Here is a 21,592-nt window from a genome sequence, read left to right on the forward strand (position 1 = left end):
AATCTCCCCAGGACAGGACATTATCATGGAGCCCAATTCTCTCATCTCTCCCACCTTTCAGGGAGACAGTAGGTCCCCAGAACTTCTCTGGCATCCCTGTGGAATGCATGTGTCTCTAGGTGTTTAGAGCTGATGACGCCAGCTATGTGTTCAGCCAGGGTATTCGCGCCCCTGCATCCGGGGCAAGGCACATGCTATTCTCTTTAAGGGCTACGTTCACAGACCCGCTCAGGTATGAGGCAGGCCGGTCTGCTGAGCACAGCACACCACAATCAGGCCCAGGGAATAGTGCTTTCACCTGGGAATTGCTGTCCACAAGCCAGGTCTGATCAGCGGAACTCACTGAGACAACAGTGCGTAAAGAGAAAGGCTGTACACTTTTGGGTTACAATCTGGGGAAGGCGAGTCAGGAGCCACTGGGAAAGTATTACAGAGACTTAAAATAGTGTCTTCTGAACTATGTCTGAAGTGGCTTCTCCCTTTCTCTGGCTGGAGTTTTCAAAGCAGCCAGCCAGCCAGGTCCTATTGAATTTCAACTCCCTCCAGTCTCCTCTGAAAATCTCAGCCCCCATTACTGCACTGATCAGCCTGTCCTAGTCCACACCTATGGGATGCGTAAAGGTTGGAGGCCAACATTTTCAGATCAGACTGCTTATCCCATGGCTCCTCAACCTAGGTACTGAAACCCAACTGCCCAGATTTTCTAGCAGTGCTGAGCCCCCTCCCCCCGCAGCGTCTGCCCCAGGAATTCAGTGTTCCCTCTAATTTTTCCCACACGTGCGGAATGAATTTTGTTATTCACACCAAGACGGAGGTGATGTGTGACACGTCACCTCCACCTTGGTGCACATAACAAAATTCATGTGGCAGGGGTGGGGCCAAGAGATTCAGCATCTGGGAGGGGGCTCAGGGCTGTGGCAAAGGGCTCGGGTGCAGGAGGGTGAGGGCTCTGGCTGGGGATGCTGGCTCTGGGGTGGGGCCAGGGATGAGGGGTTTGGGGTGCAGGCTGCCCCAGGGCTTCAGCAGGGAGAGAGAGCTCCCCCCAGCTGTCTATCCCTGCAGCAGCACCTGGGCTGAGGTGGGAGAGGTGCCTCTTCCCCTGGCCGCAGCAGGTCCAGGGCTAGGGGAGAGGCATCTCTCCCCACCACAGCCCTGAGCACCTGTGCAGTGCTTAACAGGCTGGGGCACAGCTGCGCAGCTGAGAGGGAACTTAGCCCAGGATCTGCTGGAGAAGGAGAACCACCAGTGGCGGGTGCCAGGGTGGGGTGCCTACCTGCAGCAGCTGGCATTGCTACACAGCAGCAGCTCCTTGCCTTCGCAGCAGACGGTGCAATAAGACTGGTACCCGTCCTCGTCGTACATGTAGAAGAGCTCCAGGAACCGATCCTAGCGAGAAGCACCCAACAGAGAGTTAGAATCCCAGGGTCTGCTGCAGAGACAGCCCCAAACAGCACCAGGCAAGATGGAGAGAACGGAGGGGGCACATGGCGCACGCCAAAACCCCTGAGGCTCCAAGAAGGCTCTGGCTCATGCTGAGAGGCAGCAAGGAGCTTTACCTCTCCGGTGTCCCGTGGGAGTCTCCCAGAGCTCCTGGATGCACAGGGCAGCAGACTCTGCATCCGCACGTTCCCATAGGGGCTGGATCCAATTCCCAGGGGAGCCAATGGAATGAGTCTCACTGACTTCCATGGGCTTTGGATCTGGTGTTAGAAGGGTGCCGCATGCTCTCCCCTCTGATGGGCAGGACAAGGGTGTGGCACCCTGGCTCCACCTTCCCCTGCCCTATCCCGGGAGGGGTGACTGGCACCCTCCCCAGCCTTGGCGCACAGTCACAGCGTGGCCCCTCCAGCATCCCTCTGGCAGAGCGAAGTATAACCCCGACACAGAAAGGTCAGCAGAGCTCCCGTAGGCCCTGGGGCTTCCCACACCAGCTGGTTCTCACCCCACACCGCTCGGCAGCTGCTCTCAAAGCCTCGCAGGCTGCAGTAGCCAGAGTCACTACACACCGACAGTGACCTGACCCAGCCTTCTCCCCCGGCCCCCCCACCCACCCTCACTAGTGACTTACCCTGCAAGTCTGGCAAAGGCCCCCCTCAAACAGCGGGTGGAATGTGGCTGGGTTTTTTCTCCCGCACGATAAACAACTGTCTGTTTAATACAATGAACACACCCTTTAAAAATAGTGTTATTGATCCCAGTAGCACCTAGAGGCCCAGAACGAGAGCGGGACGCCACAGTGCCAGGCGCTGCACGGACGCACAGTGAGAGACAGCTCTCGCCCCGAAGAGCTCAATCTAGGCAGACGAGAGACACAGGAGGGCAGAAAAGAAGGATGATTATTCCCCGCGTTAACGACAGAGAGCCGCAGCAAAGAGAGACAAAGGGCCCCGATTCAGGTGCTCAGCACCCACAATGGGAGCCAGATGTCCCAGGCAGCTCCGCTCCCAGTTTGCTTTCGCCTTCGTTGCTGTAATCAGTGAAAAGGGACCCCTGAGAATCGAGTGGCAGGCAGCAGCCTCTTTGCCACACACAGCCCTTTGTTTATCACTGCCCCCTCCGTGGCTCTCACCACAGCACCCACCAGGAGTCCACAGGGCCCTACCTGCTAGTCTGCAGAATGAAGCATCTTAAGAGCCAACCACCACCTCTGTGACATAGGTATGATCATTAGTACTTTGCAAAGAGGCACAGAGAGTGAAAGTCAGTTCTGAGTCAGTGGCAGAGCAGACTAGAACCCAGCCGTCCTTAAATTGCTACCACCATTCCCGACTGGGCCTTGTCTCACTACACTCCTGTCCCTTCCGGAGTTTCAGTTTTGCCTAGTTTGTAAGGAAACACTGTCCACAAAAACAACAAGGAGTCCGGTGGTACCTTAAAGACTAACAGATTTATTTGGGCATAAGCTTTTGTGGATAAAAAACCACTTTGCCACCGGACTCCTTGTTGTTTTTGAGGATACAGACTAACACGGCAACCCCCCGATACGGTCCATAAAGATAGGCTACTTCTCCCCTTTGCTGCATCCCACTGAATACTGGAATAATTATATTCCAGCCCCCGCCTCATTGTCTCCATTTTCCGTCGACCATTATACGGCCCTTCGCCCCATCTCATTTTGTCAACATGTTTAGGTATAGCGGAATTCCAAGAACAAACCAATTTCTGACCAACTTGCATTTGACCCTTAACTTTTAACCAGCAGACTGATCTCTTAGACTGAAATTTACCCCTGTAAGTACAGAGGGCCAGCGAAAGGTCTATCTACCCCGTAGACTCTCCTGAGAGGAGTCAGGACCCAGTCCTGCAAGGATACACACATGCTTCACTTTGTACATTGACAGCAGCCTCAGCGAACTCCAAGGCACTGCTCCCAGCGTCTGAAGTTAAACACATGGGTAACTGTTTGCAGGGTCAGGGCTGTAAATGAAGTTTGCGTAGTGACTGGCCCTCCTGCATTTCAGCCTGAGGGAAGGATGGTCACCTCTCCAGCAATCTGGAGAACTTCCCAATAATTCCACACGGTGGAATTAAACAGGGAAGACAAATTATCTTTCATCTGAGACCGTATCCAAGCACCTGACTTAGCCACTGACTTTTGACGGAGAGAAAAAGGAAACTAATTACCTTCAAGGCTCCTGTTGTTGTTTGTGACTTCAGAAACCATTTGCTCTTTACAAATAAAAAACAAAAGGAAAATGTGCTCAGTCCTTAAACGATTTTATGTAGCAAACTTTACATATAGCCTATTTAATAGCACTCGAGTTCCTTAATTTAAACCACTATAGCAATATTGCATATTCACACGAAGGAGTATATATTCACATATTATGTACTTATCTTATACAGACTGTGTGTCCTTTTAGGAGCTTTACTCCAGTGGTTCACTGCTCTGAAACAGTCCAGACAGTCCCAAATGAACGTGGGGGACAATACAGTTAAATACATTTTGGCAGAAAACGTTCTGTATCCGTATATTAGCAGGCAAAATGAGGAAGTGCGTGAATGGCCGTGCCTAGATTCGGCTGTCATGCTACACGTGTCTATGTGCAGATTAGGGTATGTGCAGATAAGGGCTGTGTGTAGCGGGGGCGTATACAGGTTATGTGGGTGTGCAGAGGTGTGGATACGGTACTGACACAGCTAGACAAATACTCCAGCTCCCACATTTCTGGTGTTACACCAAAAAACCGTCATTCGTTCAGTGCTGCCTGGGAGGGAGTCACAGCCTATCACCGTCCCAGAGGGGTTTCTCTTTGGTGCTTTCTATGCCTAAGTTTTTGCTGAATTGTGACACCCACCCTTGGTGCCACGCCCCCCCATCTCCCGCATTACCTCTGCTCTGGTCCTCCTCCACCCGCTCCTTGCTGTTGTTGCAGAAGTTAGTCTTTAGTCGCTTGGCTGGGGGGCAGTGTTCAGGGGCACAGACCTCTTCAATGCCGTTCTTGAGGGGAGCCACTCCATTCTCTGTGAAAGGAGAGCAGCCTCAGGCTTCCCAGACTCTGTTCGGTCCTGACCCACTACCCTGGCTCATTACAGTCTTGAGAACTTCCAAGAAAGGTGTTGAATTTCTCTCTCTCTCTCTCTCTCCTTTCTTTCTCCCTCATCCACTCCAAGGATAAGTGCCCTACTCCCGTGGCCAAATTTATCCTGGTCTAGTGCGAGGACCATGACAAACAAAGGCCAGAGTGCTCCCGAACTAGAATCATGTTACATGTTCTTTCAGTGGGAAGCCTCTTCCGCTAAGACATGCTCAACCCGATGCCATGTTCCCCACAGCGTCTGGCAACGCGGCACCCACACCCCGTCCTTCACGCAGGGATTTAGTCTGAGCTTCTGATGAGACCCTCAACATTCCCGCTGTGCGCCAGGAGAGTTAATCCCGATGCCAGACCTGGGAAAGGGCTGCATGTGCTGGAGATGATTGGGAGATTGGGGAGAGGGCTGGGAGATTTCTTTGCACCTGGCACGGTTCACCCCCCTCTCTTTCTCACACACTGAGCCCTCCCAGCCAGCCATGACTCTCGGAGAGGCGTCTCAAGGGCCATTCTTACTTTTTGCCTTTGCTGGGCATCAAAATATTTCCATAGAGGAGGAAGCTGTGTCCCCCGAGCCCCTCGTGCCTGCCCAAGCCCTGCCTGCTGGGTGAACACAACCAAATAACAGTTTAGTTCCTGGAGCAATATTTTTATGCCAACGGAAAGGTGCTTCGTGTCCTTCCTCTGGCCTTTTGCTAAGCTGCTGCTGGGCACCTTTGTCTACTGGCACCCACTGTGCTACTGCCCAACCAGGGCCAAACGCATCCCTGGGACAACTCCACTGCAACCCCTAGAGTTACACTAGAGACAGCTCTGGCCCAAGGGGATCCTGACCAGCAGATGATGATGCAGACAGGAGGAAAGAGGTTGGCCAAGGCAAATGAATTCCCCACTGCAGGTTACACTGTGGGGTCAGCAGCAGCTAACCAAATTCAAATGGCCAGGTGCATTGACAAGTCCCGACCAGGCCAGCTCTGCTGTCTGGCTCACAAAAGCAGCAAACCTGGAGTTTTCGGTGGTTTCAGTCCCTTGCATCCCATAGGCTTGAAGCCACTGAACGCCCAGTCAATCATGGGCTTTAGCTGCTCTTCCAGAGACTCCCCAGTGGTGCCTGGGAACGTCTTCCCTGCCCGGCTCCTTGCAACCTGCCAGAGAGAGAGGAGAAGTTACCATGTTCTGCACAGCCGGATGACAAGTCAAAGCATCTCACAGTGGCATCCCAATGACGGTCTCACTTGGAAACAACCACTCAAGGAGAGGAGTACTAGTGGCACCTTAGAGACTAACCAATTTATTCGAGCATATGCTTTCGTGAGCTACAGCTCACTTCATTCTTAGGAGCTTACGCTCAAATAAATTGATTAGTCTCTAAGGTGCCACAAGTCCTCCTTTTCCTTTTGCAAATACAGACTAACACGGCTGCTACTCTGAAACCACTCAAGGAGAGAGGGCGAGAATCATGGGGGCTCTCTGTCTTCTAGCCTCTGGCTGAAATGCTGAACCCAGGCGACATGGCTGGCCTGACTTTTCTTGCTTGGATGCAGCCTCCTGTGCCAGCCCTCTCCCCAAACATATGTGCACACTGGGCTCATTCATATCAGCACCTGCAGCAACAGCTGCTCCCAGGGGTGGGGGACGAACAGGCCTTTCCTTGAGGGCAACGCTGCCAGACATTCCAGCAGTGGGTGTGCCAGCTCCGGAGGGCTCTCTTGCTTCCTCCGGGGCTTTCCCTCCCAGTCAGCTGGGAAGAGCGTGCCTGCAACCAGCCACGTCTGCGAGCCCCAACCCAGACAGGAGCAGGAGGAATGAGCCCAGAGCCACTGGCCCAAATTCCAAAGGCAGTGGAGTCCCTGCAGGTTTGCAGTGAGTAACCAGGAGTGGAATGGGTCCCACTGTACGTACGAGATATTAGCGTCACGAGGCATTTAGCCCCAGTGCCAACAACAAGACCTGCTGCTCATCAATCATCAGCAGGGAGCAACTGCTCCCTGGATAACACCCCTGAGCAACTGGGGAGATGCTGCAGGAGAAGCAAAGATCCTGACACAGAGCCAGACTCAGCAAGACCAGCGTGACTCTGGTGGAGCCAGCAGTTACTCCGATCCCCCGCAGCATAAACGTGAGCAGAGTCCGGCCCCAAGTCTGCACCTCGGCATGGTGCCAGGAGAGCGGTGTGAGCATCACTGAGCCCACCCCAAACAGCTGGGTAGAATCACTGACCCTTTGCAGCGTCCCCGGATCTCAACGCGCCCCCCACATCTTAACCAACACCTTGATAGCAGGAACTCTCCTCACCTCCCCGTGCACGGAGGGGAAGGGTCTTGACGAAGCTTATGCAGTGAGAGAGTAACAGATCAGGGAATGGAAGCCAAGAGTCCCGACTCCATCACCTGCTCTCCCCAGAGGAGGGTGGCAGCAGGGCTGTTTTTAGGGGTGAAGGGGCCTCGTTTCCTGGCCCATGCACTTTCACCCTCCTTAGTTTCTTCAGTATTAATGTTGAGCAGACCAGCTGCGCCCCTGCGCCAGCTGCCTCAGTCACTCTGGGCAACACAAAGTGTGCGCCTCACGCAGCAGATCACTAATTACAGCCTCAGCATGGGTGGGATATGGCAGGTTCTAACTTCCCTTCCTATGTCCCCAGTGCTCCCCATGCAGGCCGGAGCCCTGAGAAATGCTATGCCGCCCTGCATTGCCAAGAGATTCCCGCTGAGTGAGCAATCTTGCAACAAAGCCCAACACTGCTCTCCAGTTACCTCCAGGGCATGGTGTACGGCTCGTCGATAGGAGACCAGCTTATTAAATGTGGAGTGGTTGAAATGCTGCCTAAAAGCCACCAGACCCACCAGCTTGTCTGCTGAAACCTAGTAAGAGAGTGATTAATACTTAATAACAGATATGATTATTATTAATAAAATACAAATAATAATAAGTACCAGGCACTTATCTAGCTCCTTCCATGTAAGGACCTCAAAGAACTTTATAAACATTAAGTCTTGCAACATCCCCATGAAACTAAGTTGCATTATCTCCCCCATCCCACACCAAGGAAAATGAGAGACTTGCTCAAGGCTAAAAAGTGAATTAATGGCAGAGCCAGGAATAGAGCACAGGTGTTTTGGCTCCAGTCCCTTGCCTTAGGCACACTAGAGCACATCTATATTTACAATATTTAGTCCTGCAGAGAAGAAGAAACCTGTAACAAACAGAAAGGCAATTAGCAGCATTTGCAAAAGGTGCTTGAACAGCCAGACACGGAGTCAGCTTGTTGTTTACTCTCAAAACATCCGGGCACACAAGATGCCTACGTGACATGGTTTGTTTCCCCCAAGAAAGCTCTGCTCAGATCCAGCATCTAGCTCCTAGTGATCTCAACCACCATGCGTCGTCCCTGGGGAGTGGGAGGCAGGGCTCACATTGCTCTCCAGTAACACCAACATGCGCAGAGTTGTTAATGGGCATCTGGAGGGAGACTCATTCAGCCTCTCTCTGCTGGAGGGAGGATCCGTGCGATGGGGAGAGTGGGTGAGTGGAAGGGAGAGCGTAAAGAACATAGGAATAAATGGCTGACGCTTTAGGCTCCAAGGTGCTCTCAGAGGATCTCACCAGGCTAAAAGAGCCCTGAAGCCCACGTTTTCAACCAGCCTCCATAGCATCACCCACAACATTCCTGGGGGCATCCATTTCGCCTGTGCAGAATGGGCAACTTCCGATGCAAATGGCCATCTGCTCACTCCCCTGCCCATTCTGCATGGGTCGGAGGTGGGAGAGCTACACCTGGACATTTTCAGGTGTGGCTAAGGAGAACCAGCCCCTGTGGCAGAGTGTTTTTCATAGAACCACTTTTTAATCTGAATAACCTGAGAAGTCGGACACTAAAATCTAGTCCCTTAATCACAAGCTCTCCCTCCCGTTGTTGTTGTAGGTTTGCTCCGGGCACTCCTGGCGCTTCTGCTGCAGATGGGCTTATTTTCTCTTTTTGTTCTTATCAGAATCTTTGTTTTTGAAAATGAAACCATGCAAAGAAATCCAATCCAGGCTTTGCAAACAGGGGCAAGGCAATAAGATCCTGGAGGGGATCACAACGACGAGACTTGGGCACCCTCTACTGGCCATCTGGCTGCCTCTGCAGCAGCACGGGAGAAATGTCACACAGAACACGGCAACCTGAGTTTCAAGGAAATCTGCAAGACAAGAGTCTCCAGCCTGACCTCTACCCCAGGCTGAGCAAGACTGCTGGAGGGGGGCAGTGAGCATCTGCAGCCCCTGTGCTTTCAACATACCTCGGAGAACTTCCCGTCCCCAAACCATTGCACCCAGCGCATTCCGGAGATTGCCTGACGTTTGGATGTGACTCTGTAGGAGACGATGATTGCAGGCCACCAGGAGAAGCCCTTGATCTTCCCCCACACGAGCTCCCCAATTCCAAAATCTTTCCCATCCTGAAAAAAACCAGGGCAATGCAAATCAGCAGCAGAAAACACCAGCCAGACATTGGAGGAGGAGCCCACAGAGAAGCCAATAAACAAGCGCCCTCGAGTGATCGTGAAATTGCCCAGCTGCAATGTGTACACAAAGCATTCTGTTTGCACCTCTCTCACCTTTACACAACGCACATGAGTCAAGCTACTCATGTGTGTAAGCATTTACAGGATTGGGCCCTGAAAGCTAGCTCCTACTCCCTCCCAGATGAATGACAAAACTGCCCTTGATGTCAATGAGACCAGGCTCAGGCCCTAAGTCACCAGGGAACAGGGAATTTTGGTTCTAAGCTACTGTCTATAGGAAGTATTGTAAGATTTTCAGAAGAATGAGGGAAAGCTTTTTCTGTTGGCAACTTCACACGCAGCTATGCCTCCTGGGCACTAACATACAGTGCATGCCTCCTCCTGCACTCACGCAACGAGCATGCCCCCTCCTGCTTGTGTCCTGGCTTGCACTATGCAAAAAAAAAAAAAAAAAAAACTCAGAGCAGCCTTTTCTCTGCATTCAAACAAGCCAGTCTCAGGCGCTCCTGGTTTCACTGATGCCGAGACACACAGGCTTACCACCTTCACGCTGTTGGCTGCATCCTCAGCTGGTGGAAACTGGCGAGGTGAGTGAGCTCCACCCATTTCACCAGCAGAGGCCCTTTTCCCCCGCAGAGGTACTAATTATGCTGTGTTATTGGGCATGCAGCAATTCTCCGAAAAGGGCTATATTTTTGGAGTTCAATGTACCCGCCCTCGTCATCCACGCCATATATCATTTGAAAGCTTATTGTGTGTGCGTTTAGATGAGGTATGGGGACAGCAAGCGGTGCTGTAAGCTTGTGGGCAAGGTGGGACAAGGAAACCCAGGCTGGGCCAGTGTCATTTTTTGCATAGTTCCAGGAACCGTGCAGCATGCTTATGACTACAACTTTTTACTGTCTACATTCATTTCAATGCCACAGTGTGGCGGTGTTGTTTGGCCAAGGCTACCAGACGACAATCTATTAAAAGATTTTTATTGGTTTTGCATGTGCAAGGTTCCCCCTGCCCCCGGAATGAGTATGCTGATTACCATGTTGCAAAAATGACAAATATCAACATTTTGCAATATACTCACATGAACTGTTTTCACGTTGCATATTCTTAGTTTGCCAAAGTATTTCACAAGTCATTAGAATAGTTTTTTTTTTTATATTTTCAATTGAAATTTGCTGACCAGATCAGTCTCACACTGAAGGTTGCACACCAGTAGCCATAGATTGCATCCCTACAGTTTGTACTGCACAGTGGGTAGATATAGATACATGTGAATTCCTGATGTAATGCTTCTCCACTTGTGAGTTCTTGCACATACATCACACCTAGTCTGCCTGGTACGAGGTTTTAATGTGCAACTGTCTATGCATGCTGTACTAGCCTTTGAAATTTCTAGAAACTCACTTTTTAATTCAGTGGCACTTATGCACAGTATTAGTGCAAGAGAGGACAATCCACAGTTTCACTCTGGGCTTCAACGAGTTCACTAAACAAAAATGACCATTTTGATACTAACGTATAGATCTAATTTAGCACAAGTCAGTATACTTGTACAAAATGAAAAATGGTGGTGGGAATGCTCACAATATACACTGGGAATTTTACCTTTGCGGGGAGTTGCAGTACGGGAAGCTATGGAGGATGCAAGCCCCTTAACGCCTATACTGAAGAGAAAAAAAACTCCCCGCAAACTTTGAAAAATGTGTTATTTGTCAAGAAAAATCAAAAGAATGCAAACCCCTGTCCAAAGCCCCCAGTACTGATGGTGGCAGGAGAGGGGAGTTGTATCAGCGGCTACGCGGTGAGTTTTCTAGTTTAGGTGATGCGCCACCAATGCTCTCTCACAGACGCTGCTTTCAGAAGTACACAAACAAGTCAACCATGGCACTTGCCAGAGGTGTGTTGAATCGAGGGAAGAAAACAGACTCTGAATCTGATCAGAGAGCATCATGTTCACCTGCTTCTATAGCCACCAGAGCAAGCACGTTCTCCGCGAGTGGTCCTGCTGCCGTGCTTGCTTGAAAAAAAACATACAAGTAAGACAAGACACTCCATAAAACAGAAACATTTCAGAGAGCAACTAATCTAAGGGAGGCACCAGTTCAAGTGGCGAGGACGACATGTTGCACAGAATATCTGTGGAAGGCTTAATTGCTAAGGATGCAGTTTATCACTTGCCCTGCCTTTCTTCCTACCTGAGTAAAATGAATCTTAAATTAAAACCATCTAGTAACACTACAACAATACAGTCGCCTTACAACTCTGTGTTTTATCACCTAGTTGGAGACAATACAACAAGAAGGCTCATCTCCTGTCAAGCTGCTCCAAAGATATAAAGCCCTGCTTCCCTCAGATGTAGAAACTGCAAGCTATTCCAGTAGCAAATCACAGGCAAGATTAGCAAAACACTGTGGCTCTGTAATTTCATTCCATGCACAGCATGGGCAAGGCAAGTCGACCATTGTTCTATGCTGCGCAACAACATTAGCTGATGCTGTCCAAGCTGCTAGTAATCTGAAGCAAGATCTTAAGTCACCCAAATGTTTTGTGAATGTTCTTCCAGTGAGTGAGCCTGACTAACTGCTTTCAAATGATCAAGTGGTTCCTTATAATACCACTTCAACCCTTCAGTCTGAAAGAGCCAGATCGAAAGCCTCAGAATATTATCCAGAGCCAGGTGATTGTAGAGGCCAGCTACTTCTGTGCCCCAACTGGGACATGAGTTTGGTCTTTCTTTGATAGATAAGCAGGCATATAACTCAGCCACCAATGAGTACCATCCTGCTGAAGACACACAGAGAAAGTGCCTCTCAGTTGCAGAATGCACAATGTTTAACAGTTCCGAAGTTTTCACACCACTGCACGTAAGCCTTACTGCACAGCCACCCCGTCAGTTTGGGTCTCTCAGGCTTCACCTTCAGAGACCCTGCATCAGTTATGACGAGCTGAGGCAGCGCATCCCTAGTGCTGCCAAAACCAAAGTAGAAAGACTCCAGGGAGGTGCGTTCATTCCAAACAGAATCGTACCACTTCATGCCAGTGCAACTCTCATCCATGAAGGAGATGAAAAGATAGACATCAACATAGAGACCGCTGATGGTGTGACAGAGTGCTGGGAACCAATGGCTGGGCCAGCACTCTGATCACTTAAACTCCCATTAATTCCCCCGGAGTGGATCTGAATGGGCCTAATGAGCAGATCAGAATGGGTTTGGGAGGACTAAATGGGTGAATTATCCCATTAGAGCAGAAGGTGGCAGTGGAAGGAAGTACTGAGGAGAAAGGCAGGCAGGCTAGTGGAATTAGAACCAAGAAGGGTCTCTGGATGAAGAGATCTCTTCTCTCTTCAGCAGGGGGATAATGAGAAACAAATGCTGTGGTTTGTGAATTAGAAAGGTGGTAGGAAGAGCAGTGTAAAGAAACTACATCGTGGTGTTTAATGACTGACGGTCTCCAAAGAGCGTGTGAAGACAGACAGAGAGGAGAAGACAGGAGCGAGGCCTCGTCTGTGACAAGTGAAAATAACACCTTCCATTCAATGGCTAGAGCAGTATTTCAAGAAACAGTCTGCCAACAGTCCTGAATTGTTGAGCTTCAATCTAACCATCAACAGGACAGGACAAGTGTACGTGCCTCTGAGAGCCTGATCCTGCGAGATGCATCCTTAGCCCTTACTGCAGACAACAGGAGCTGAGGGTACTCAGAGCTCTTTGTAGGGGACACTGCATCCTACATGCATGGATTGGGTCTGAGAAAAGACCCAGCGAGCAGGCTCAATCCGTCCCTCTCAGCTCTGTGTCAGGAAAGGCCCATAATTACTGGCTAGTGATTAGGCAGTATAGTCCGCAGTATAGTCGCTCGCCTAGGCCAGGACGCAGGGCGTGCCACGTGGGGACAGCACAGTCTCTTTGTCAGTCAGGGTGCTGGAGGGAACCACCAGATCTGCCCCTGTCCAGCAGCACACTGAAGAATCCCTTTCCTACCCTTTACAGTGAGTCCTGTCTCTTCTCTAACACAGGAGGTATCACCGGGAGGGAGAGTGATGCCTGGTCAACAGGCCCTCCCACCCCATTCCTGACCATGGGCAAGAGAAAGGAAAAGGTCTGAGGGGGAAAAAGGCAAAGAAACTAAGGAGGTGGACAACCAAGAATAACCCTGATGGGGGCCCCAAATCCTGGTCCTGCACGGAACACAAAGCAAACAAGCCAAATCCAAACCAACGCCTATTCCTTCAGTAATCTAACCGGTAGGATGGGGGAGGCAGCAGCATCACATGTGCACATCTTCAGGCTAAGCTTTGGTGTGCATTTAGGTGCCTAATTATGTAGCAAAATGCAACTGCACAATTCCAGCGAGCCTCTGACCATGCCCCGGCACTGGGACGCTGTCAGAGAGCGATGCTCTGGAACTACTTCATATGAAGCCAGTCAGGACTCTGGGGGCACCTCCACTCTCTGAGCAGCTTGTCTCCAGGGCAAGAAGCTTACACAGCTTCCACCTTCCTAGATCTGACCTTGGAGCATTCACCATCCCCTTCCACATCATGTGCTTCCCACACTGAGTCCGCCCGGGCGGGGCTTCCGAGGAAGCCAGAGGATCCTGCACCCCAACTCCGCAGTCAGCAGTGACTCTCAGCCAGCCAGTAAAACAGAAGGTTTATTAGATGACAGGAACACAGCGTAGAACAGAACTTGCTGACACGGAAATCAGTGACTTTCAGCCAAGTCCATCTTGGAGAGTCCTGGGCCAGAAGCCCTGGACTCCCCCTCTTCCAGTCCCCCCAAGCAGACTGCCAGCTTCCAGGGACCCGACCTCCGACACCCCTGTTGCTCCTCCTTCCCTTTGTCTCGCTTCCCAAGCAAAAAGTCACCTGGTCATCACCTGGTTGCATCCCCCTCCTGAGTCTCAGGTTACGAAGGGCACTGGCCATAGCCTGTCTGCAGGCAGCTGGAGCAGCCTCACCTTCCCCAGAGGTCTCAGCCAAAGTCATACCCCCCTATTCCCACCACTGAGGTATTGGTGCAGCACACAGGGAAACTGAGGCACATACAGTATTCAAGCAGAACAGTAAGACTCACATACAACTTAACAAGGGAAAATCCCCACTTCGTCACAGATGCCCTCACCCACGGGAGCAACCAATTCGTCCTCTTTGGCACCTCCTGCTGGAAACAGCAGTGTGTGCAAGGGGCACAGCTCTCAGCCTGGCCCATGGCACACCAGGGATTCTTTTGGAACATCTAAACCTCCGCACCACTGCTTGCCCTCAGGGCTTCTGCTGGGGGAGAGCAGCTGTATTGTACAGCACGGGCTCCACAGAACGGTTAACCAGAGCATCCCGGCTCGGTTCCCTCCCTGGCCAGCACCGCACAGCGAGGGCGGCAGACCCCAGGGTGGAGCAGGGCTTGCAAGTCACCTCGTGCTGACTCAGCCCACTTACTGCCACCAAGCACCTAAACAGAGCCCCGGGCCTCCTGCCCACCTGGCTGGAAGAGGAACCTTGAAATGTGCAAGGGCACAGGAGTCAAAGGCAAACAGCAGGCAGAAAGAGAGGTTGCCATGAAATTCCAAATCGCGTGCCGGGTGGGTCTGAGACTGCAAAACCCAGGAGACACCTGCCCCATCTGGGGAGTCTGTCCTAGCTCTGGGTACTGTTTTGCTGTCCCGAGATCTCAGTGAGGACCCAATACTATTCCTGGGTGCAAGACAATGATTTGTCTGGAACAGCCACAGCTCTGGCATCACTGGGCTCCCCTACCTGGTATTCCACCACTTCCCCTGCAACTCTGCTCCTCTGCTCTCCGGCGACGAGCTCGGGGGATCCGTTCTGGTCCTCCTGGGTGCTGCTGGCAGACGTGGTACGGCTGCCCTGGGAGGACTCCTTGGAATCCTCTTCAGTGAGGTCAATCAGGGGCGCCTGGACAGACATGCCCGTCCTCCTCTTAGAGCACTGGGGAGAAGGAATAGGGCATGAGAAGCCAGAAGAGGAAGGCAGGGAGGGAAACAGAGGGGAGGGGAGGAGAGAGAGAACAAAAGCATGAAGGGCCAGGAAGGCAGCACAGACCCATCCTGCGTCACATCATCCCTGCAAACTGCATCCCCCAAACGCCCTAAAACACCGCATTTCCAGGCTGAGCATCAGAGAGAGCCAGACTCACCCCAGCCTCTTCCTCCAGAGCCCTGGACAGGCACCAGGATAAAGCTTTGCTCTTGAAGCCACACTACATACCACGTGGGCTCCAGTTCTGCCCTCGCCAATTCAAGCTCTCCCTGTGTGTGGTCCCCTGCCCCAGGCAGAGCCCTACCCGAACAGGAGCCAGGGACTCCAGGTCATTCTCTTCTTTAAGTTTCGTCTCGTGGAGATTCAGACCTGCCTGGAATATCATGCGAGCTGGAGGCTTCTGCCTCAGGCTGCTCTCCCAGCCAGCAGCCCCACGCAGTCGCACCTGGAACCCAGAGAGGACAGGCCTTGGTTACACCCTTCATGCCCTTTCCCCAGCATAGAGTCAACACAGAGAATACGTTTAATCAGTACTGATGCGTTCCCACAATGCACCGCAAGGGCCATGCTGTGACCATGGGCCAGTTTCATTCTACTTGTAGGGCCAACAGCCATCGGAGAAGGAATTGGGAGTGACAGCAGCAGAGGCTACGAAACGGGCGTGGTCCAGTGGGCAGGGCACTAGCTGGCGGGCAGGAGGCCTGGGTTTTCGTCCTAGCTCTAGCACAAACCAGCTGGGAGATGTGGCGTGAATCCCTCCATCTCTCGGGGCCCCTTTTGCCTCCTACCTTGTTACCTCAGCAAGAGCTCGGTCAGCCTGACACTACCTCTCACTGTGGAAAACAGTGCAAAACGGGGCCCCAACCTTGACTAGAGCCAACCGGTGCTACAATAACCATGTGTATTGTCATGTGGTATCTCAGCATCTCATTGCATGGGCCTGGTGCCTCTAAACTACTTGATATTCCACCCCCAAGAGACCCATTATTCTGTCCTTGGGGCAGTTACCTTGCCCCAAGAAAGCCCAGCCCAGATCCTAGAAGGGAATCCCTGTTTAGAGGGACAACTTTTGTTTTCGGTCATTGTGTTTCACTGACTGTCTCTACTCCTAATACCACCATTTCTTGGCAGAGAGGTAACCACACACATGTTTAAAATGCAACAAAAAGGACCTGAGATTTGGCAGCTATTCTGAATGCTGTGGACTCTGGAACACAGTGTCTGCAGCTGGGCTGTACTTCGGGGAGAAGGTTTTCTCTCTGCAGTCCCTTCCTAGGCCCTACCCCTCGTAGACCTATACACACACAGGCTGATTCTGCAGAGGCTCCCTCCCATGGCAGCTTTTCCCCTGTGGTTTGTAGATCTCATGTTCAATGAAACATTGTAAACCGGGCGGGCTTCCTGCATCTGGGGTAACAGAATTTTAAAATAAAACAAGTCTTCAAAGCGGCCTATGGGTGAACAGGCCCTTCAAGCAGACAGAATTTTAACCCCTGAGTTTGTTTTAGAGCTTCTGCCATCGAAAGGTCTGTCCTCACAGGAAGATCTCTAGTTTTGGGGTTTCAAAGTCAACACAAAGTTATGCTGGAGGCCAGAAAGGCCTTTGAATTCATCGTTTGACACATGGAAGTGAAAGGCAAAAGTAACCAGCCCCAGTTGCAGCAAGGTCCCAGCTCGTGTCTGGGGGAGGCAAAGGTTTGCAAGCTGGCTCCAGTTCCTTCTTTCCAGTCTTTCACTCTCAGCCATGCTTTGGCCTTCTCTATAGCACCTTCCACGCAAGGATCTCAAAACAATTGAAGAGCACCAGTGAAAGAGCCCTCCCAGCTCCCATGCGAGGCAAGTACTCCCCCCACATTTTAAAGACAGGGAATCTAAGGTGGAGAGAGGGGAAGGGACTTGCTCAAGGTCTCACCATCCATGGCAGAGCTGGAATTAGAGCTCCGATCTTGCGCTTGGATCACAAGACCATGTACCCTTGTAAAGGAATATAAAGCTTACACCTTCTATACCACACTCAAATCCTGGGGCGAGAGGGGAGGGAATTATTGACTGTGTCTCATTGTTGACACGCTCTTCGTTCTATAAACAGGAGATAACCCAGCTATAACTGAAGGCTGTTTGGCTTTTTGATTTTCTTTTTGATTAAACTGTCCCTCAGAATTTCTCTGGTTTGAGAAAGAAGCTAGAGCAGTTTGGCTCCCAAACTGCCGACAGAGACTGCAACAAGGGCCAGACTGGATCAAATGCACGGTCCATATTGAATACATCTAGGAAGCTGCCAGGCTTGTCACAGGGCCAATTCCCGCAGCACTTCCTCAGGCCACAGGAGTAAAGAACAAATGAGAAGCACAGAATTTGGCCCACGCAGTTATCAGCAGCACTTCCCAGCTGAGCTGTGCGCCTGTTTCACCGAATGGGCTGTTAAACCACCATGCAGACACGTGCAGTGTCTCTCAAATGCGGCCACCAGCAATTTCTTTGCTGCCAAAAAGCCTGGGCAGAGACTGGGGGCACGGGCAAAGTAGCACACGGCTGCTGCTCCTGACTAGCTGTTACCCAGGGCAGCGAGATGCACTGCCTTGGCGCCGGCCCTGGTGCCACCACAGGGATTGGCACCCTGCACCGTGCAGCCTCCTTGGGGGCTCCAGGCAGTGCCCCTGGAGACGTGGGGCTGGTGTACAGGGCGCCGGAGGAGGCTCTTGTCAATGGAGGCGGCCGCAGCATTCGGTTGCCGGGGCACTCCCCTGGGCAGCTCTCCCACTTCCGCCTGGCTGGGGCATGGGGAGCCAGGCACTTCACACGCAGCTGTGAGTTCCCAACCCACCTTCCCTGGGGCGTCTCTCACTGCCAGGCCACAGGAGGCAATGGACAGGCAGACAGGTTTGTCAGAGGCCACTAAAGGCCTCTAAGGCCACCAAAAGATTTGTTGCGACAACCCCAAGGACACCACAGAATACAGCCCAGGGAAACCAGAGCACAATGTTCCACGAAGGGAAAAAACTGACCTCCTGAGCCTCGCCGAGCTTCATGGGCCAAGACAAGTTTTCCTTGGCGAGGTCTTCCTTGGCAACCTTCTTGCTCCTAGTGGACACTATTCGTAGGTCCACAGCCTCTACAGGAAAAAAAGTCCAAAGCAATACTGCCCTCAGTCAGTTGCTCTGGAATGGGACCCGCTTACAACAGCATGGAATTTGGTATAAATCAACAAGTCCTGATTTGGAGAAAGAGAGATCTCACCCACGACCCTCCCACCCTAGGGAAGAAATCTGGCCCAACTCTGAAGATTTTGACATTCTCAGACCTCACCTCTGCAGGATTGCGAACCCCAAGCATTCAAACATCATCAGTCAGCTGTCAACAAATTGTGAGATTGCCTTAAAAATTGTAAAGGGTTTTTATTTTTTAAATGATAAATGTTAGGCCTTTAGGGTGCAATAATGGTAACTGCCAGTTCAGAGAGAGCTTTTCAGCAGCAGACCTCAAAGCGCTTTACAGAAGACGTCAGTATCATTATCCTCATTTTATACATGAGGAAACTGAGGCACAGAAGAGAAGCAACTCCCCCAAGGTCATCGGCAAAGCCAGGAATGGAACCCCGGTCTCCTGAGTCCCAATTCAGTGCTCAACCCCCTAAGCCGCGCTGCCGCTTCCTCTTTGTATTTTCAAGCTTTTCTCCACAGCCACACAGGCTAGAAATTTACTCCTTTCTCTTTTTGATTAAAGCTGACAGTCTGACCCAACCACACGATTCCAGGAGCTGGGGCACTGGGGAAATCTATTCACTATTACAAGACTCTTGATAGAATCGCAAGAGTTGGCAAAACTCCTTTTGTGCATATTTATTTGTCCTCTGTGTTGCTTGCCTGGCTCAGGGTGGCACAGTCAAATGACTCAGGGAGGCAGAGCACAGCTGGTCACATGATTCAGGATGGCAAAGCCTGTCACATGGCTCCAGGCAATTTGCAATAGGAACATGTGTTGCCATTGTTAATTATGATGTCTCGTCAATGTGCTCTACGGCTCAGAAGATGCCAGTGGTTTATTATTAACTTGTGCAGCATCAGTGAAATAAATCAAGCACACCGAATACCAGCGTGTGAATCTGCCCTACTGCGCTTGCTCACTGCCCACCTTGGACCCAGTCCTGCTCCCTCTCAAGTCAATTGCAAAACTACCTTTGTCTTCAATGAGAGCAGGATCCAGCCTTACAAAGATAAGAGCCACCGTAGAGAAGCCCGACCTATACCAGCACCCAACGCAATGATCTCCACTGCACCCAGCACCACCCCCAAGAGGTCAGCCGTGGAAATCCAGAGCCCAGCCCATGCTGCGAGTACAGTAAGAGGAGACTGACCTTGTGTATTGAGCCTCCCATTTGCTTCCAGAGCTGGGGAAGAAGCTTCTTCTTCAGCAGGGTCACTGCAGCCTCCATTGACAAAGACCAGCTCTGCCCTGCAGTCTGTCTCCCCATCGCCATGGCACTTGTCTCTTTTCATGCTAGCCTGCGGAAATGATTTGCAGTACAACAGGGGAGAAATTTAGCCACTCACTAAATACAGCCAAGTCAAGTCTGAGAAAGACAAACTGGGCTGCGTAACCTACTAAATGCAGCCCAACTGAACATCCACTTAGCGGCTTTCTTAAGGCCTGGTCCAATGCCCATGGACATTAATGGAAATTCACCGACGCGAATGAATGTTACATCAGTCCCTTTCTGTACCCCGTCCTGCTCAGATTCACACACGGCTCTGATTCTGCTCAGTGTTGCTCCTTACATCATTCTCCATGGGGCCAGGTAACAATCCGAACGGCGCGTCTAGGCATTAGTCCTGAAGTCAGGCCAGTTTCACATGCCAGCGACTTCAGTGGAGCTGCTCCCAATTTATCCTGGTGCGCATGAGAGGAGAAATACCAATCTAACAGACTGGATGGACATCCTTAATCTAGAGCGGAATTTCTTGTTCCGGATTTCAAGCTGCTGTCCCCAGTCAAGCTGGAGGAAAGAGATGTCTCCAAAAAGCCTATATTACCAGGGAAAACCAAGTCCCCATATTGCCACTAGACTGGTTATTTTCCTTTGAGAAATGCGCGAGGGGATTTGTCCTGTAGTTCAGGGCAATAGGATGAGCTGGGGCAGCAATATTAAAATGCACCAGCCAGACAGCCAGTGGGGACAAAGTCATGCAGATCATACTCAGCTGCAGCTCCCCCTGAATTCCAAGGGGGCTTGGTTGCAACAAAGACCGAGCGAGAGCTGCAGAATCCAGCCCAGGAGACGTGGTTTATTCTAGTTCTAAAAAAAACAAATAACGCAACAACTTTGATTCCTAATGTAAGGAGTTTATCGGGGAGTCCAGACAACAAGTACACAATAGCACACTTTCTGCACAAAAATCCACCCACCCTATAGAAAATAAAGAAATACAGCAGGTTAGCAGCTCAGGTCCCCACAATCGCAGCCCGGCTCCAGCTACTTTGGGAGGGCAGCTACGGCAACTGCAAAACCTGACATCAAGACAAGGTCCGTTACAAACATTCAGTTTATTGGCATTTACACCAATATCAATAGCTTAAACAACTCTCTTTGTGCACTGGCAAGCAGTTGTAGTGTCTGGTTAAACAGATATAAATCTCCCACTAAAATGCTGCCCGGCCCTTCTCAGCAGGGGCAACCAAACCAAAGCCATTGTGAGATTCTTATCCAAGCTCCTTTGGAGACAGAATGAACCACAAAGTCAGAAATACAGAACCAAACAGGGCAGGGGCTTTTTCAAATGTTTAAAATGTTTCTGATTCTCATCAAACTGCCCACGCACCTCCTCTCCCTGAGGTGAGCTGCAGAAGGCAACATGGCAGAAAGCACGGGTCTTTTTTTGCAGAAGGTGGTGTGAAGGGGGTTAAAAATCCAGCTTATTATGGGATGCTTTAAACTGACTAGGGGACAGCCATTGCCACCCCATACAATATGTCTGCTGAAAAATAGAGGGCCAAATTCTGCTCTCAGTCACATTGGTGGGGAGCTGGATTAATGCTGATGTAGTCCAGAAAATACACTTCCAGCCCTACCCTGACATTGCCTCAGGCCTCTGCCTCTTCCAATCCATTCTCAGCATCTTCCAACTCTCTCCTCTCCTCTTTGGCCTAACCAAGGCTAGTGCATTGTTTTCACGGTGGTCCATATGGGACAGAGAAAGATGTGACCAGAGAAGCTAGGCAGGGAGGCAGTGGAAGTGTTCTCTCCCCCAGCACTGACATTCAAGGGCCCCCTTACGCTCCCTTCTCCCTCAGCAGACTAGGCCTGTGAGTCCCACTTTCCAGAGGAGATTCAGGAGCCAGGGACAACATCTGCTCCTTGTTTCATTGGTGCTAGCATACTGAAGTTGCAGGGAGCACAAAGGGGGTGGAGCTGAGAGCATGCATCCCTTCCATGAACCCTGGGAGGCACAGGGTCGCAAGCTACTTGAGAGCAGGGGCTCAGCAGCCAGGCGTGTTTAATTATGCAGAAGGGCTTCAACTGAAGTAGGGGCATAATCTTGATAGAGTCAGAGTAA

At 51.1% G+C, this 21,592-nt stretch overlaps 1 protein-coding gene across 2 annotated transcripts in view; it reads right to left on the minus strand.

Annotated features, from left to right (window-relative positions):
* The window catches only part of DNMT3B (DNA methyltransferase 3 beta), a 47,354-nt gene that overhangs the window by 15,872 nt on the left and 9,890 nt on the right, over positions 1 to 21,592 (minus strand). For both annotated transcript variants that reach the window (XM_073308759.1, XM_073308758.1), the window contains 11 exons: positions 19,396 to 19,543; positions 18,047 to 18,153; positions 15,346 to 15,486; positions 14,799 to 14,990; positions 8,816 to 8,974; positions 7,289 to 7,396; positions 5,539 to 5,680; positions 4,333 to 4,464; positions 3,625 to 3,669; positions 2,069 to 2,148; positions 1,274 to 1,386 (listed from right to left, as the gene is read on the minus strand). In XM_073308759.1, coding sequence (XP_073164860.1) covers positions 1,274 to 1,386; positions 2,069 to 2,148; positions 3,625 to 3,669; positions 4,333 to 4,464; positions 5,539 to 5,680; positions 7,289 to 7,396; positions 8,816 to 8,974; positions 14,799 to 14,990; positions 15,346 to 15,486; positions 18,047 to 18,153; positions 19,396 to 19,537 — 1,361 coding nt within the window. In that variant the 5' untranslated portion in view covers positions 19,538 to 19,543. The remainder of the gene's footprint in view (positions 1 to 1,273; positions 1,387 to 2,068; positions 2,149 to 3,624; positions 3,670 to 4,332; positions 4,465 to 5,538; positions 5,681 to 7,288; positions 7,397 to 8,815; positions 8,975 to 14,798; positions 14,991 to 15,345; positions 15,487 to 18,046; positions 18,154 to 19,395; positions 19,544 to 21,592) is intronic.

Source organism: Lepidochelys kempii, chromosome 13 (assembly GCF_965140265.1).
Source record: "Lepidochelys kempii isolate rLepKem1 chromosome 13, rLepKem1.hap2, whole genome shotgun sequence".
In the NCBI taxonomy this organism is placed as follows: Eukaryota; Metazoa; Chordata; order Testudines; family Cheloniidae; genus Lepidochelys; species Lepidochelys kempii.